The sequence below is a fragment of the Bactrocera neohumeralis genome, chromosome 5 (assembly GCF_024586455.1).
Source record: "Bactrocera neohumeralis isolate Rockhampton chromosome 5, APGP_CSIRO_Bneo_wtdbg2-racon-allhic-juicebox.fasta_v2, whole genome shotgun sequence".
In the NCBI taxonomy this organism is placed as follows: domain Eukaryota; kingdom Metazoa; phylum Arthropoda; class Insecta; order Diptera; family Tephritidae; genus Bactrocera; species Bactrocera neohumeralis.
In genome coordinates, this window is record NC_065922.1 from 71,591,868 (window position 1) to 71,609,395 (window position 17,528).

Sequence of the window (17,528 nt, forward strand, 5' to 3'; positions counted from 1 at the left end):
CTATATTATGCTCAGCTTTTTAATTTTTTCGAACATAACCTTAAAAATTATGAGGTGAAAAATTATTAGAATGCAACACGGCTTAGCAAAAAGTGCTGCAGAGTTGCAAAAGTTATATAACGGTATTAGAAACGACCGCCAGATTCACTAATCTATCCCAATTACCAAATTTTTTTCACATAACCTCACAATTTGTGGAATAAAAGCTTTTTCAGCTTAAAATCTTACTTTCTTCAAATTTGTAATACATAACCTCAAAACTTTACTCGAAGAAAATCATTTTAAAATAGTCATATGACAACTGAATTAATATTTAGCGTTGAAAGAATCGCTTGAAGAGTCTAACTGGCTATTATCCAGCTTAAAATGTTACTTTCTTCAAACTTTTTTACACATAACCTCAAAGCATTACTCGAAGAAAAGCATTTTTGAATACATATATGTTTTCTAAAAGATATTTTGATATCTGAAGAATCCCTAGAAGCGTCTAACAGTGAACAACGTAGTCCAAAGTTCACTTGCGGTTCACTTTATATACTTTCTCTAACACATAACCTCAATACTATGCGTTAAGAACACTTTGGTGTAAATATAAGGTTACCGAAGAATTTCGCAGAACCTTCTTTTATCCATAACTTCACAAATTACTCGAGCAAAAATCCTTTAGAATACACAGAAGCTACTAAAAGCACTTTTTCCATCGAACGAATCATTTGAACACACTAATAGGGTTAAATTTTGGGCCGAAGTTCACTCTCCATAATTGTTTTACACATAAACTTACAAATTACTCGAGCATAATCATTTTAGAATGCGTACACGTTTACTGAAGAGCTCTTGAATCGGAAGAATCACTCCTATGGTTCATACCTACACACATTCCACTTTCCAAAATTTTTTACTCAACTTTTAACCCTGAAAGAATTACTGGCACAATCTAATGGGGTTCAGGGTAATGTAGGATTTCTTTTTTTCGATTTTCTATAATTTTTCTTACACAGAATCTTAAAATACTCTAGTTAAGGAACATTTTTTAAATACACATGAGGTTACTGAAGCGCTCTTGGAATCAGAAGAATCGGTGCCACTCATAAATGAGCCTCTCATTGCACTTCCTACATTATTTTTTTTACACATAACCTCACAAATTGATTGGGAAGAACATTTTAAAAAACCTACGGAAGAACTTCAAGCTTTGGAAGTATTCTTTAAGACAGTAGAGTGGTCCACGCAGACTCAAATTTCACTTATTTGGTTTTTTTCTAATCTCTTCGACACATAACCTCACAAATTTCTGGCACTAACTTATTTTATTTAGCATAATAATGATTTGTTTGACTTACCGTCCACTTTTGGTGATCACCATCTCCGTGCCGAGCTTGTGGAACTTCTCCCACAAGTCCTTGCCCTCCAGCGTCACCTTCGGATCGTCGACGACGCCGTCATCCTCGGGTTGTAGCGCACGCAACGGTCTCATCGCCGGATGCAATTGATGCGCCACAGCTGATGCGAGCACCACGTCCTCAGCGGTGGTGTAGGGTGTGCCCAGTGGGTGATGGGCGTGCGGATGATGGGGCGGGAAACGCAGACCGGCCGGATATAGACCGGGATGTGGACCAGCCGGACTGCCGGCGAGCGCAGCTAATGCGGCCGCCGGAAAGTAGGCCTGTTGCGGCAGGTGTGGCCCCAATGCGTGATGACCGGGCACCGGCGAGTGATGTGGATGCTGTGGCGCTGGCGGTGGCGGCTGTGCGGGATGTGCGTGCGGATGCGGCGGCGGTTGACGATGCGGCGACAAATGCGGCGATGACAAATGTGACGCGGCTGGATGAGCTAGTGGCTGTTGCGACGACAAATTATTGTTGCTACTTTGAGGATCGTTGTTGTTGTTATTATTATTAGTTGTGGTGGGTGTATTGCGGTTGCTGTTGTTGCTATTATTATTGCTGCCCGATTTGCTGCCAACACTGTTATTATTGTTATTGCCAGGCGATAAGAGTGGCGGCTGTTGGCCACCGACCGGTGATGCTTGACCGGCACCGCAAAGCAACTGCTGTTGATGGTGCTGTTGCTGTTGCAAATGCAATTGCTGTTGCTGCTGTTGGTGTTGTTGCAAGAGTGCTGCCGCACTGGTGGGTGTAGTTGGTGGCGCTTGCTGCTGGTGCGGCTGTGCGGGTGAGGTGGCCGCGCTCAAGACGGTATTACCGCCGCCTGCACCTAAATCACCGGCCGCTGCTGCGGTTGCGGCTGCAGCAGCTGCTGCGGCGGCGGCGGCGTTACTAGCCTGTTGTGCCTGTGTGCCCGCCGTCAACAGCGACGACACGCTGAAGTCAGTGGGTCGGGAGAGTTGCAGAAATGGATGATATGCCATCCCATTTGCAAACCTGGCGAATGGATCCTCAGCAGACTGATGAAGCAACTCTTGAACGTCGTATCTCATTACATTACACTTTCCAGCAACAGCGGGGATAGGCAAAAAGCGCGTCTACTTGGCAATTGCCAGCCACACGCAATGCGGCAATATTGCGTAGCAAGTGGTACAACGGTTTCCGAGCGCGGGTTTTTGCTGGCTCTTTTTGAGGTTTGGAGTCTGACAGGCGCCTACAAATCGGCAGCTAGATTTGACTGGGTTAGCAGCTCCCGAAAATTCACTTCAAAACTTTATTTAAGCTTTTTTCTTTGTCACAAGTTGTGCGCTTTCACTTTTGCTGCTCTGCCTTGCCGCTTTTTCGCACTAAGCTTAGCTCGCTGCTTATTTGGTTTTAAATTTTTAGCTCTGCATCCACTTTTTCTTGCTTAGATCGCTTAAATTTTGGTTTTCACGGCTTTTCTCACTAGCCCTCTATGCAAGCGCTGCTGTGGAGCGCTATTTTTAGTGCTTATTTTGAGCTTAAAGCTCTTTCTTTCACTTAAAGCTGCGCCTGTTCGCGCTTTCTATGCTTTTCACTTAGTCTCCCGACTTTTCTAACAAAATTTGGCTTACTTCGAGCAGTAAATGCCGCCTAAGACCTCTAATTTTCTATTTATAAGCGCTTTTCTTGGACTTTTCGTAGCAATCTTTACTTCCGACACCGCTTGAGGCCTCTTGCAGCTGACTTTGCTTTACTTTGTGTATATTTATACAGCTCTTGCCTTCAATTTGCTTTTTCAGTGTACTTTTTTCACTTTGTTGTTGAATTTTTTTATTAAGTTTACTTTTTCACTTTGTTGTTGAATTTTTTTTATTAAATTTTAATTTTTGAAATTTTCAAAAACTTGTTTTTCAAATTTATGAAGTTTTTGTAATTTTTTAAAACTTTTTGTAAAATATTTTTTGTTATATTTACACTTGTTATGCACTTGCCACACGTTTTTATTGTTGTTGCAATTGCCTGCTGTTGTTTTGTTGTATTTGTTGTTATTTTAATGCTTACACAGCTGCTTGCAACGCGTTTAGTAAGTTTTCTAAACACAGTAACAGTTTTTTTCGCACTTTATATTTACTTGCAACACGGCTAAAATTGTTGCAAAGTACTGAGATTTAGTTACAATATGTTTTTTCACACTTTACTTTTTTTTAATATTTTTTAATTTTTAAAATTATTTTTAAATTACGTTTTTGCACGTCTGTTAATATCTTGCCGCCTTCACACTAATTTACACGACGCGTTTACAGTTAGAATTGCACTTTTCCGCTAGCTTTTTGAATTATGCACAAATTTATTTAATATTTGAAAATATTTTTTACAAAATTTTAAAATTATTGTAAAATTTTTAAAATTCCTTAATTTTTTGCAGTAAATTTTTTGTAATTTTTTTAATTATTCATAATTTTTTTTTTAATTTTTATAATTATTTATAATTTTTTTTGATTTTCTTAATTTTTTATAATTTTTTACAAATTATTGTTAAATTTTTGTTAATTTTTTTATTTTTAATTAGTTTTTATACACAGTTAGTTCGCACTTGCACTTAATTCTACGCGCTTGCTTATATTTGCGTTGCGCTTTTGTTTTTGTTGTTTTGCCGCGGCAGCTTTTCCAATTCGACTGTAAATTGAAAGTTAAAAATTAGTAAAAATCCATTTAATATTAATTTTTGTACTCTCTACACGGTTTTACTTTGCATTTTGCGGCGAGCGCAGTGGCATGTGACGCGTGACAGTTCCGGCGGCTTTACGCTTACGCCCTCAAAGTGTCAAGACGAAAGCGCTGTGTACGCGCTTTGCTTCAGACAAGTTTTGCAACTATTTTTTTTATGAAAATAAAATATTTCGGCGTAAAAATGCAAAAGCGCGTTTTAGCGGCGGCTAAACAATACATAATATTTCTATGAAACGCACACGACGACGATGATTTGAAAAGCGTACTTGCTGCACACGAGAAATCGAGTAAGAATTTTTTTGAAAAGGCGAGTAAACCAGCGCACACAATTGCGAACGAAACAGAAAAAAACAACACTATTTTGACTTTCAATATACACACTGGCAGCCGAGATACGCACTACACGCCGGTCGCTTGCAAACTGGAAAATACACGTACTCGCCGAAGCGGCGCAACCCCCCAAAAACCAGTCTTGTACAGCGCACGTAGCGCAGCGGCAGCGGCAAGGAGAGTGTAGAGCGCGCTGGCAAACGTATTGGCAGCGCAGCGCACAGCGGCGTTTGAATGTGTGTGTGCCAGCGCGCAGCTGAGCCAGCAACGAGCGAGTGGCGAGCGCTTGGTCTACATAAGCGCGCAGCAAACGAGCGAGTTGCCTGCTAGTGTAACAAGCACTTGTAAGCAGCACGCTGGCGACGACGCGCGCTGTGGCGCTGACTGCAGCGCCTAAAAGCAGCAAGGCTAATAAGAAGCGCTGGTGTATGGCATAGCTGGCGAGCAAAATAATGAATTGAAATCAGAAACCGGTATGACTGCGCCGCTGTGTGTATTGGTCTTACTCGTCGTTTATTCCAATAAGAAGCAGCGCGCGTTGACGTGTTTGTCATGGCGCTGGCAGCGCCGCAAAAAAGCGTTAGGGCTAACAAGACTGGTGACACCAAAGCGCCAAGATACGTAATAAGTAAACGAAAATGGAAAACAAAAACAACAAGCTAGCTAGTTTGTGTAGCAGAAGAGAGGCAGCAGCAGCAGCAGCAGCATGAATTTCGCACTTTCTGGCGACAACGTCGCATATTTTTTGCTACGCTGCTTTGATTGCTTACGTTTACAAGTGTGTGTGTGTGTGAGTTTATTTTTTTATTATCTTTGTGTGTGTGGTGACGACCAGCCAGTCGTTCAACGGCCGTCGTAGCTTTATTTGGTAGCGTGTGGGCCAGCGGGCGTGCAGTGTGAGACGCCGTCATGGCGCAGGTAGGTGGTGCTGAGCTTAGCCGCACCGCTTGTTGTTAGTATTGTTGCGCTAGTATTGGCGTGTGTGTAGGCGCTGGTTTTGTCGCATTCGCTAGCACTGACTGTTTGGCTTCGTGTTGGCCATAGGACTGCATGCGCGTGTGTTTGTTGCCTGCCTGCCTATTGTACGTGTGATAAATGTGCGCGACAGTGGGTCATGCAGTGATTTATATTTTGAGAGCAGAGCATGTAAGGTGTTGGGAGTGGGGCAGGAAAGAAGCATTTTTAATTTTTTAACATATAATTTATATTATTTTAAATATTTTTTTTATATTTTTAAAATATTTTTTTTTATATTTTTAAAATATTTTTTATAAACTAAAAAATATACTTGTATATAATATTTTTTAGTTTATTAGTGATTTTTTTTTTTTTTTTGAAAATATGAAAAATTATTTTTTGTGACATGCTTGCTTTTACAGGCCTTTAAGGCTATAAAATTGCTGAAACGAGTCTTAGCAACTGACTTTGTAAACCCAGATTCTTGTTTGAGATCATTTGTAAAAGTAATTTTCGGTGGAAAAATCATTTCAGATCCGATGTACTTGAGATTTTGACTCTTGCAACTCTTGCACTCAAAACTTTTGAACAATTTGACTTTTTTGGCTATACTTTCTACATTTTATGCTGAAGAAAAAAACTGGCTTTAGCTCTAAGCAGCTGAAACTCGTCAACATATTGCTCAACTAAGTGCTTGAAGCGCGTCGTAGAGATGCTTTAAGGTCAATACAATAGCTGGCGTTTAATGTCCAGAATTTTCATGCATTTCTTCGCATAAATTGCTTGAGAGAGTATGAAGAAAATGTCGCATAATTATTACGTTAATGGATTCGGCAATTAGTAATCACATTTAATACATATCGTCACCTAAAATGCAAAGCAACGTATCAAACTCAAATTTTATTTCAATGTGAGTGTACATATGTTTCGTTATAATAGAAACGTTTTCGACTGTGAACTTATGAAAAGTGATGTTATGTTATTTTGCATTTTAGGTAACGATATATTTTAATGTTTTACACATTTCGTTGTATTAGATAAAAGTTTTTTGAATTCAAGATGGCAGCGGCAGTCGTTTGAAAATCAAGAAGAGATGAAATCGAGCTTATCTGGTCCGTTCCCACGACAATCGGACATTACATACGTAACCTAAACGAACTCGGATTTTTTATCCGGTCAAGGACTGTTAACTCGGCAGAATTCTCCCAGCAACAAAAACAACGAGCTTATCTGTTCGATAAAAGTTGCCTCTTACCAGTCATTTGAAGTTAAAACGCCAATATGAGGCACTATAAAGAAAAGAAAATTGACGGGCTTTTTCCGTAATTGAAGGCATAAGGTATTAGCTTATATCATAATTTTCGAATCATGAACAATGGTTTAGTGTGAAATCAGCGAGCTATTGTCTGAGGAAAACTTTTCTTTTACCAATTTTGGGCTTGGTTTTGCCTTAAAAGTCAACATAAGACGCCAAAAGATCAAGAAATGACGGATTTGACATTTCTCAATCATTCAAGGAACAGCACGTTGTCGTATAAAAATCTGATGCAGTTAAAAAATATTCGTTCCAGTTCCAGCTAGTGAAATTTCCAGAGTATATTTGAAGGCTTTCAGTACCTTTTCAAAATTTTTCTAATGATCTTAGGCTAATAAGTTAAAAAAAAAGTTATTAAATAGTGAAATGGTTTTGAATCTAGTTTTTGGGTTACATACACTAAGCCCCGAGACAAATAAATAGAAATAAAACAATTCCGAAAATATTTTTCAAAAAATGTTCATCAAAATATTTACTAAGAAAAAAACATATTTAAAAACCATTAAAGTTTGCTAAATCTATTTTTAAATTTAACTTTCCTTAATTATTTTTAATTTTTTATACTTATTTTTTTATTTTATTTTAGTTGTTTTATTTTTTTTTACTTAATTTTTTAAATTTTTTTATTTTTTATTTGTTAAAAATTAAACAAAATTTTACTTAATATTATTTAATTTTAATTTTTAATTATCATAATTTTTTTTTTAAATTTAACTTTCCTTAATTATTTTTAATTTTTTTATACTTATTTTTTTACTTTATTTTAGTTGTTTTATTGTTTTTTACTTAATTTTTTTAAATTTTTTTATTTTTTATTTGTTAAAATTAAACAAAATTTTAATTATTAATTAATTAAAAAATTAATTATTAATTAATTTAAATTTTAATTTTAATTTTAATTTTTTAATTATCATAATTTTTTTTATTTTATTATTTGTTCAATTTTTATTTTATTTTGTTTTATATAGTATACATACACTAAGTCCGGACACAAAAAAGTAGAAATAAAACCATTCCGAAAACAGTTTTCAAAAACGGATTTCAAAGCGTTTTTTTCTTATGAAACTCGACATGATCGAATATTAACTAAGAAAAAAACTCCGGTACAAAAAAAATAATATTTACTAATTATTTAATTATATTTTATATTTTTAACAATTTAATTTATTAAATTTTCTATTTTTTTAAATTTTTAAAATATTAATTTTGTTATGTTTTTTTTTAATTTTACGGTTATTTTTTTAATTATCATATGTATTTTTTAAATTTTTTTGTATAATTATTTAATTTTTTTTTTAATATAACTTAATTAATTATTAATTTGAATTTATTATTTTCTTTAATTTAATTTTATATAATTTAATTTAATTTGCTTCCATTAAAATTTTTTATAATTTTAATATAGTTTTTTTTTTAATTAAATTAATTAGTTTTTCCTTTTTTTTAAATTTGATATATTGTTTTCTATTTATATTTTTAATAAATTTTGTTTTTATATTATATAATATGTATCTAATTTAACTACTTTTAAACTTTTCTTTTACATTTGAGCCCTGCCTTATAAATTTCCCAACATATTTCTCAAAATATACCCCAAATCGCAATTTGTATCAAATCTCCAACCAAAGAGCGCCACTGTCGCACCAACGTCGTGTGAAAGACGCCAAAGCAAACGAAACACACACACACACCCACACAGATGCACTCAAGTGTTAGGCGACCAAGGCGAGTTATCTCTCTAGCCGCCCGCGTGTGTGAAAGTGTTGACTGCGGCAACGACGGCACCGACGACCACTACGACAACAGCAACTAGGAGAACGTCGGCGACCGCAACACAACGTCGAGAACGACATTGGGGCCGTGTTAAGAGTTCAAATTCGGCGCCGTCGCGCAAAGATGGCGCGCGATGGAGTGTGAAAAAAAGAGACAACGCTATGGTGTTAAGTGCAGGTGACAAAAATAAAATGCAACAACAACAACAACAGCCACGTGAAGATGAACAAAGCAAATACAAACCTGACTTGCTGCTGGCCAAAAGCGAAAATGGCAAAAAAGTAAAAGGAAGTGGGAAAAGAGAAACAGCCAAAGAATATTTGCTGCTTTTGTTGTTTGTGGGGTTGTTGTTGTTGCAAGCATGGTGATGGCGTTGCAAAAGAGCAAGCAGCCAAGCCAAGCCAAGCAGGCAGGCAGACAAGTAGTTGAAGAAGCGCAAGGGTCCTAACGGTCGGTTGGTCAAACTGTTTGTTGTTGTTACTATTGTTGTTGTTCCTGCTCTTGTTGCGTTCTTGCTAGTGTGTAGCGTGAAGGAGGTGTTTGCGTTCACAGGCAAGCAAGTATGCTCGTGTTTGTGGGTGTGTGCGTGTGTGTTCGTGCGTTGACGCGCAGCAAGATGGACGATGGCGTCGGGCGAGTGAGTGTCCGCGATATGTGGCGCAGATAAAATAAATTAAATACAGTAATAAGGTGATGATAATGAAGTCGAGGCAGCAGCTAAGGAATTAGCGAAATGCGTACGCATGTGTGTGTGTATGGCTGTGTTAATGTTGGCGATTTTAAAGTGTGGCATGTAATGAAAGGAAGTGGTATGCGAAAGGGAAGTGGTAGTACATTTGATTTGCTGAAGTGACATGTAGCACAGAGAAATAAAATAAGCAAAAAGTTAACTTTGGCTGCGGCGAGTTATAATACCCACTACAGGTGCTTTTCTTATAGTTTAAAAGGGTATATAAAGCTGTTTATAATAAATTTGGTCAATCAGTTTGTATGGCAGCTATATGCTATAGTGGTCCGATCTGACTAATTTCTTCAGAGCTTATAGCATTGCCTTGGATAATCATCAGTGCCAGATTTAGTGAAGGTATCTTGTCAACTAAAAAAGTTTTCCATACAAGGACTTTAATTTCATGGGCCATTTTATATGGCAGCCATATGCTATAGTGATCCGATCTGAACAAAATGTTCAAAGATTGTAGCTCTGGCTAAGCAGATAATATGTGCCAAATTTCGTAAAGATATCTCATCAAACAAAAAAGTTTTCCATACAAGAACTTGATTTGGATCGATCAGTTTGTATGGCAGCTATATGCTACAGTTGTTCGATCTGAAAAGTTTCTATATATATTTTAGCACTACCTTGCAGAATAAACTATGCCAAATTTCGTAAAGATATCTCATCAAATAAAAAAGTTTTCCATACAAGAACTTGATTTGGATCGATCAGTTTGTATGGCAGCTATATGTTATAATGATCCGATATTGGCGTTTCTGACAAATAAGCAGCTTCTTGAGGAGAAAAGAGCGTCTGCAAAATTTCAGATCGATATCTCTAAATTGAAGGGACTATTTGCGTAAATACAGCCAGATAAAAGGCATGGGTAAATCGACGCGGCTGGTCAGCTGTTCGCTTGAATAAGCATTTATACATATTTTATAAAATCTCTGACATGATATAGACACTGTTCATGGTATAAAGAATGCATTGAAATTGCTGCGAAATAAGCAAATGGCAGTAACATTGATTTGACATTGTCGCGCTGAAAATTTTTTTGCTGGAAAACACGTAAATCTTTGTTGCCATAGCAGAGTCGTGCGGCAAAAGTGACTTCAGGCGTTGTATTTTCGGTTAGGTTATAAAAACTGTAGGAAGGCAGACGCAATACTAATCAAAGCACTAAATTCTTCTTACAATTTTTGATATTCGATACACTTGCAACATACTTTTATTGTGCAACATGGTCGAAAATATTACTAGACGTCCTTAAAGAGCTCGCGTACTTAAATATTTAAGATTTTGAGATTAATTTTTGTTTTCTTCCAAACTTGCAACAGACTTACTTCGTGCAACATGAGTCAAAATACCACTAGACACCACTTGCGAGCTCACCATTTATTTTTGAAAACTCAGCTGACTTTATGGAATCCAAAAATATATATTTTTACAGCTATAGACACTTTTTTTGCTTAAGTAATACTCAAGCTTCCTTATATACTGGCGTAGAAGCCCCTATGAGTAGTGAGTTCTGTCAAATGAATTAGAGAAAGCTTTTGTTCCCAAGAGTTGGGTGCAGGCAAGCTGTCATTGAAATCTTAGTCATGTATTCTATCTCACTAGGTTAGGTTAGGCTATACTGACCAGCTGTCATGCCATACATAGATCTACTGATTATACCTCACTAGCTCACTTAAAAGTAGTATTATGTTAATTTTTTATACTACAACAAAATTTAAAACAATTTATGTTAAACTGATATCAACGCGTGCAAGATTTACCAGCTCAAAAGCATTCTTTCAAACTAATGTCCTGTTGTTTTTTGCTTTTCTGCTTCTTCCATACTGGCGTAGACACCGCTTAAGTGGTTTTAGCCGAGTTTTTTGCTATTGCAACAACAAAAATTGATCTCTGGAAATTACTTATCAGTCCGAACAAGATTTATCAGCTCAGCAGCATGCTTTGAGACCAATATGTTGTTGTACAACTGCAAGAAATCGATCTTTTGAAAACTGACAGCAGTCTGGGTAAGATTTAGCACCACAGCACAGTTGGTCGGTACTATTTGAAATATGATTTTTGGTGTCACAAGAACAAGAATTTAATCTAAAGTAAGCAAAGAATAGTCTGAACCGGGATTGTGAACCAGATGGACTGGAATAATTTTATCTCGAAAAAAAACTTGATTTAACCAACTAAAGCAAGTTATTGGCATATAGCAATCGTCAGACCTTGTTACCTTTAGACCACTTTCATAATTATAAACCTTACATGATATTATTTTTTTCGATTGATGTTCACTTCTTGAAAATGCTGCAGAATTTACGATATTTGAAGTGGAAGAATCAGAAGCACCTTTATATCACTCGTATGTGGGAGTCTGCGCTTCAAAAGTACTGCGACTAAAGAAGCAGCTCAAATGGACAAAATTGGTGTCTAAAAGCCTGCGAATGTCCGAAATGGTTCGAACTGGTTGATTTTAAATATTTTCCAAAAAAAAAACAAATTTGAAAGTGGAAATTTATTTATTATTTGCGCTCAATTTCATTAATTTTTAGAGTCAAGAGGTCTCAGGGATACCTATTATAACCAAAGCGATACGAACTATCAACTCTCTGACGTTAGCTGCCAGCACGGTGTTCGTATTCTATTTTATAAAACAAAATTTTTTAAAATATTTTTATTTAAACAAAATATTTCTTTAAAGAGAGATATTTTATACAATAAAATCTCAAGTGCCGATTTGTAAGAGTTGCCACTAGCTATCCGAACAAAAGTTTTATATTTATGTACACAACAATAAATTTTCAAGTGGTATTAGCCTAGCTCTAACTTAATTTTTACACACAAAATTGTTTTTTTTTTCTACAAATTTCAATTCGCAAAAAGTTATTGATCCCTCTAACTTACTTTTTACATGATTATCTGAATTTTTTATACCTATCAATTTAAAAAATTGTTTTTAAGTGTTTTTTTTTCATTTCACGAATTCTTTTTACTTTTTGGAATTAAACATTTTTTTCTAATTTTAAATTAAATTTTTTTTTAATTAAAAAAAAATTTACTTATAAAAAAAAATTTAATTTATAATTATAAAAATTTAACTTTTTTTTTATAATATATTTATAATTAAATTTATCTTAATGAAATAAATTTTTTTTTTTTCTAATTATAAATTAATTTTTTTTAATTATAAAAAGAAATTTACTTATAAAAATTTAATTTATAATTAGAAAATTTTTTTTATAATAATTTTATAATTAAATTTAACTTAATGAAATAAATTAATTTTTTTTTAATTATAAATTAATTTTTTTTTAATTATAAAAAGAAATTTACTTAATTTAAATTTAATTTATAATTAGAAAAATTTTTTTTTAAATAATTTTATAATTAAATTTAACTTAATGAAATAAATTTATTTTTTTTCTAATTATAAATTAAATTTTTTTTAATTATGAAATTAAATTTACTTAATAAAAATTTAATTTATAATTAGAAAAAAATTATGAAAAGTAATTTACTTAATAAAAATTTAATTTTTAATTAATAAAAATTAAAAAAATATATATTTTTTCTTCGTTTTGTTTTTTATTTTTGATATATTATTTTTTAATTAAAAAATATTTTTTACTTCCAGAATATTTATGTATTTTCTTAACCGAAGGGCATATTTTAATCAAATGCATTTCTGTTAAATCTGCTTCGTTAGCATTTTTGAGTTTTTTTTGTTAAATTCAGGAATTTTTTTCGATTCAATTTCTTTTGCTAATGTTCTAAGGAAAAAAAATTTAAAATTAATTTAATTTAAAAATTTATTTAAATTTTTTTTTTAATTTTTTAAATTTATTTTTAAATTTTTTTTACTTAAAAATATTTTTTGTATGCGGCTATTGAAGGCATTGCTTTCAAATCTCCTTCTATAGCAATTTTAATTATTGAATTCATCAACATTTTCTCGATTACAATATTTTTCTAATTTAAGCAAAAAAAAATGGAGTTTTGAAACTTTTTTAATTAAAAACGTTTTTTTTTTGTATACGACAATGTTTTTTTTCTTAACCAAGATAATTTCAAAAATTTTGTCTAATTTTCTAAGCAAAAATATTTAAATTTTAATTTTTTTATATAATGTATATACATTTTTTTTCAAGAAAATTTTATTGAAACAGGAAGCATTTTTTAATCAACAGAATTTTTTTCAATCTCTTTCGTTAGCATTTATAACTATTGCTTCGGCCATTTTTATTTGCAAAATTTTATAAACTTCTCTCTTAATCAAATAACAAGCGCTTCTGCCAACAACGCTGAAAATTTCGCGCAAATCGCTTCAAAACTGGCGAAGGTATGGTGATTTTTGTGAAAATTGCGCCTGTTGGATATGCTACATTTTTATGTTTTTTATTTATAAAACCTTTAAGTTTTCAATTTCCAAAATGAAATTTGTAACATTTCCGTCGCTTAAACACATTTGCTGCTGCCGCTCGCCTACTTAAGCGGTTTAGCAGCAACACCGTTTGGAAAAGAGGAGGAGATTGCCCAGCGTCGAAGCACAAAAGCCAGTTTTGCAATGGCGTAGCCGAAGCAAACTAACTACATATACCCATGCATACGTGTGTGCATGTGTGGAAAAGTCCATGTGTTTGTGGAGAAGTGTAGAAGAACAAATAAACAAGACACAACGCTGCCAACGCCAAAACGGGTGACAAATTCTCACACGTTGAAGTTGACAAACGACAAAGGCAGCGCGGCGGCAGCAGTGCGCTATCAGTGACAGTGCGCAAGCAGAGCGCGTGAGAGAGTGAGAGCGGTGCTGCGGATTAGAAGAAAAGTACTGGCAGTGGCGCATCGCCTACCGTTGGCAATGGCGACAAATTCTAAGCGCAAGTGAGAAAAAAATAAGAAAAACGTAGCCAACGTTGTTGCGAAGAAGAAGAAGACGGCGATGATGACAATATTTTTTTTTTGGCGCTGGCTGGCCTTTGTTTAGCGCACACCAAGGCGGCACGACAGCAAGGCGTGAAAATGGGCGCACAAGAAAGAGATGACAAGAGTGGCTAAGTCGTCAGTGAAAAAGTGGAAGAGAAGGTGGACGGAGAAAGGAGGAAGTTGGTTGGCGGTAAGTGTGTGCGGCTTGAGCAAACAAGCGCTGGTGACAACTTCTCTAATAAAGCAACAGCAGCAACAACAACAATGAGCGGCGCAATAAAATGTGTCTAACGGCAGCGGAGCGCGGGCGGCAAGCCATTTGAGCGACGAAGATGCGCACTGCTAGCTGGTATTGATTGTTGTTGTAAAGCCAAGTGACAAGCAAACAGCTTATCCATTAGACAACAACAACAAGTAGTAACAACAACAAGCAGTGGGTGAGAACTGTCAGGCCAAGCGTTTTAAGCACACCCACAAGCGCCGTGCCATGCAACAGTAAAACAACAACAAATTTATATACCAACATTTGTGTAGAGAGCGCACTAACGCTGCGCTCAGTAGCACAAGCTGAGCGCGTTAGCTATTATTATTGTTGCTGTTGTTTGCGCTTGCCATTGTTTTCATTTGTTGTCACTCGTGCTGTCGCCAGCGTGTTGGTGACATTAACACCAGCAAAAGTGCTAACGTAAGCACATACACACACGCACACACGTATTCATGTGTTATACATACATATGTACATATATGATTTTGGTGACGCGTCTGCGCGGCTGAGAGTGCGAATGAATGCAACGAAGGCGGCACCGTTTCCGACGACAAGCGCGCGCACACACACACAAGTGAACGAAGTGACAAAGTTAGACAACAACAACAATGAGCACAACAACAACTTACACTAATTTGACAATATGGCAAAAGCAACAACAATAGCAAAAGCGCTCTGGCGCGCTCACAATAATTTGTCTCCAAATTGCAGCGCAAACAACAATAATAAGGACTGCCACAACAACATTTTTTTGTTTTTGGCATACAAGTTACAGCAAAGTCTTGCTCGGTGGTCAACATGTCGCCAGCGTGCGCGCGTTGGCAAGAGCGAGAGCGAAAGATAGAGCGCGCGCTCGTACTGCATTTGTTGTTATAGCTGAGAAGCCTGTGTGCGAACGAGCCAATAGGCGGCCCCTGAGTACCTCATACACGCCATGAACGCCCAGCGTTAAGCGGAAAAGAATAAGTAGAAGATGCGCTAAGGTGACAGATTGTTAGTTACTTGTTTGCTTTCACAGCCGCTGTTGTTGTTGTTGGTGGTGGTGGTGCTGATGTGCATGAGCGCTTGATTAGAGAGACACTGTAGGCGCAGTAAGCAGCAACTGAGGTGCTTTAACCGGCGCTAAGCAAGCTTAGAGCTTGAGAAGTCGAAGAAAAGGAGGAGAAAAAAGGAAAAAGTAGCAGAAAAAATGTCAAAAATTAGAAAATAAAATCGCATTAATTTAGAAAATTATAAGAATTCGACAGATTTAAGCTGAAATATACAACAAAACCGCAAACACCAGCATCAAAGTTCGAAGCAGGAGCGCCACTGCTGATCCTACTTTGTTAATATTGTTGTTGTTGCCTTCCTTTCTTTGCACTGCAATTTTTTCTTGCTTACTGGCCACCACCGCGGCACAGCGCGCTCACTACACACCACACCAACCTTACAAATAAGAGCGTAAATAGTAAATAAACCAACGAGTTGTGGTGCAAACTAACGAGTAAGCGTCTCTAATGCATATGAGTGCGGCAGCAGCGCCGTGAACGCTAGCTGCGCTGTCTCTAAGTGAGCGCTGAGTGACAACTTTAACCACAAACGCGCGCACACAGCGCCGCACGACACTTGCGGGCAGCGCGTCGCTGCTGACGTGCCAAAAACAACACCTCAGAGGCGCGCGCACACACGCGCTCACCAACACAGCGCGCCTGAATGATGGCGCATTTTGTTTGCTTATGGGCGGACGCATTAACGCGCCTCATACACTCTCACACCACCCCAAATAACGACCACCACAAACAACAAGTATGCGCGCGCTCTCACACTCGCTCGCCAAGCGTGCAAGCGGCGCGTTGTAGCGCATTAGTGTAAAAGTGACAAAGCGCTAGACGCGCGGCACACAGCAGCTGATGGTGAGAAAGAGCGAGTCAGTGTGGCAGTGCGCTGTAGTGGCCACGCGCAGAGTTTGTAGTGGCGTAGGTGAGGGCGAGCACACCGCTCTGCTGCGAGCGCGTCGCTGTGAGCGCGCGGTGTGAAAAATGGTTGGTTTTGCTTGTTGCTATTCTTGTTGTTGTTGTTGTTGTGTATTTGGTTGGTTGTTTGGTGACGTTGAGCGCGTCGACGTCGTCAGCTACGGTGGCTATAAAACCAATTGCAACAAAAACAACAACAGCCGTGGAGTAAGAGCAAAAGTAAGTGCGAAGTGTTGTGTTGGCTTTGCGGATGGTCAGACGTGCTAAGCGGATGACTTTTGTGCGAGGCAGGGCGGTGCTACACTTATTTTCTTGCTTCGTCGCTATGTAGCACGTTTTAGGGGAGGGGTGTAGCAGCCGAAATGTGGCATGCATACTTAGGTGGTTAGTGTGTGTGCGTGTGTTTGTTGTAGGCAGCGTGACAAACCGAGGCGCAACAAACTTGGCTTAAATAAGTATTTGGCTGAACACGCATATACATAAGTGTGTATGCGTGTGCTTGTGGGTATGTAGGTGTGTGCCGTTGTCGGCTGCGAGTGACAGCGTCGGGTATTAAGAGTTTTAGGTTTAAGGAATGCGAAGGAAATTAAATGTAATGAAGTGACTTGGAATGGAATGAAACGAAATTGATTCGAATAAAATGGAATTCTCTAAAATACAACAACAACAACCTTTTTTTTCTAAAATAAAATAAGCAACAACAAGTAAAAATATGTGGAGCGGAAAAAAAGTTTGAGGCAACAGAGAATTAAATTTAAAAAAATAATTAAAGTCAGTGGACAAAATGAAAATTAATACTATTGACTTATAATTAAATTAAATGAACTTAATTAAAAAATCGAATAAAAATAAAAAAATAATTAACAGTTAAATTAAATTAAACTAAGACAAATAAATTGAATTAAAAAAATTAAGTTAAAATTAAATTAAATTAAGCTAAATTAATTAAATAAAAATTAAGTAATGAATAACAATTACATTACATTAATTAATTTGTGATATAAATTAAATAAAAAATCAAATTAACTTAAATTAAATTAAGCAAAATTCAAATATACAATAATTAATTAATTAATAACAGTTTATTAAAATCAAACTATTTAAATTATGTAATACATTGAGAGAAATAAATTTAGTAAAAAAATTATAAAACATTAATTAAAAATTTAATAAAATTTTCTATTTAATTAATTATATAATAGTTAAT

The 17,528-nt window shown here is 36.0% G+C and overlaps 1 protein-coding gene across 7 annotated transcripts in view; it reads right to left on the reverse strand.

Moving 5' to 3' along the window:
* Positions 1–17,528, reverse strand: part of LOC126760554 (optomotor-blind protein) — a 279,713-nt gene that overhangs the window by 228,748 nt on the left and 33,437 nt on the right. For 6 of the 7 annotated variants that reach the window (XM_050476267.1, XM_050476262.1, XM_050476265.1 and 3 more), the window contains exon 3: positions 1,344–4,028. In XM_050476267.1, the coding sequence (XP_050332224.1) occupies positions 1,344–2,440 (1,097 nt within the window). In that variant the 5' untranslated portion in view covers positions 2,441–4,028. Of the gene's footprint in view, positions 1–1,343; positions 4,491–17,528 lie in introns of those variants that run through there. The other variant, XM_050476264.1, reaches the window with a different exon arrangement.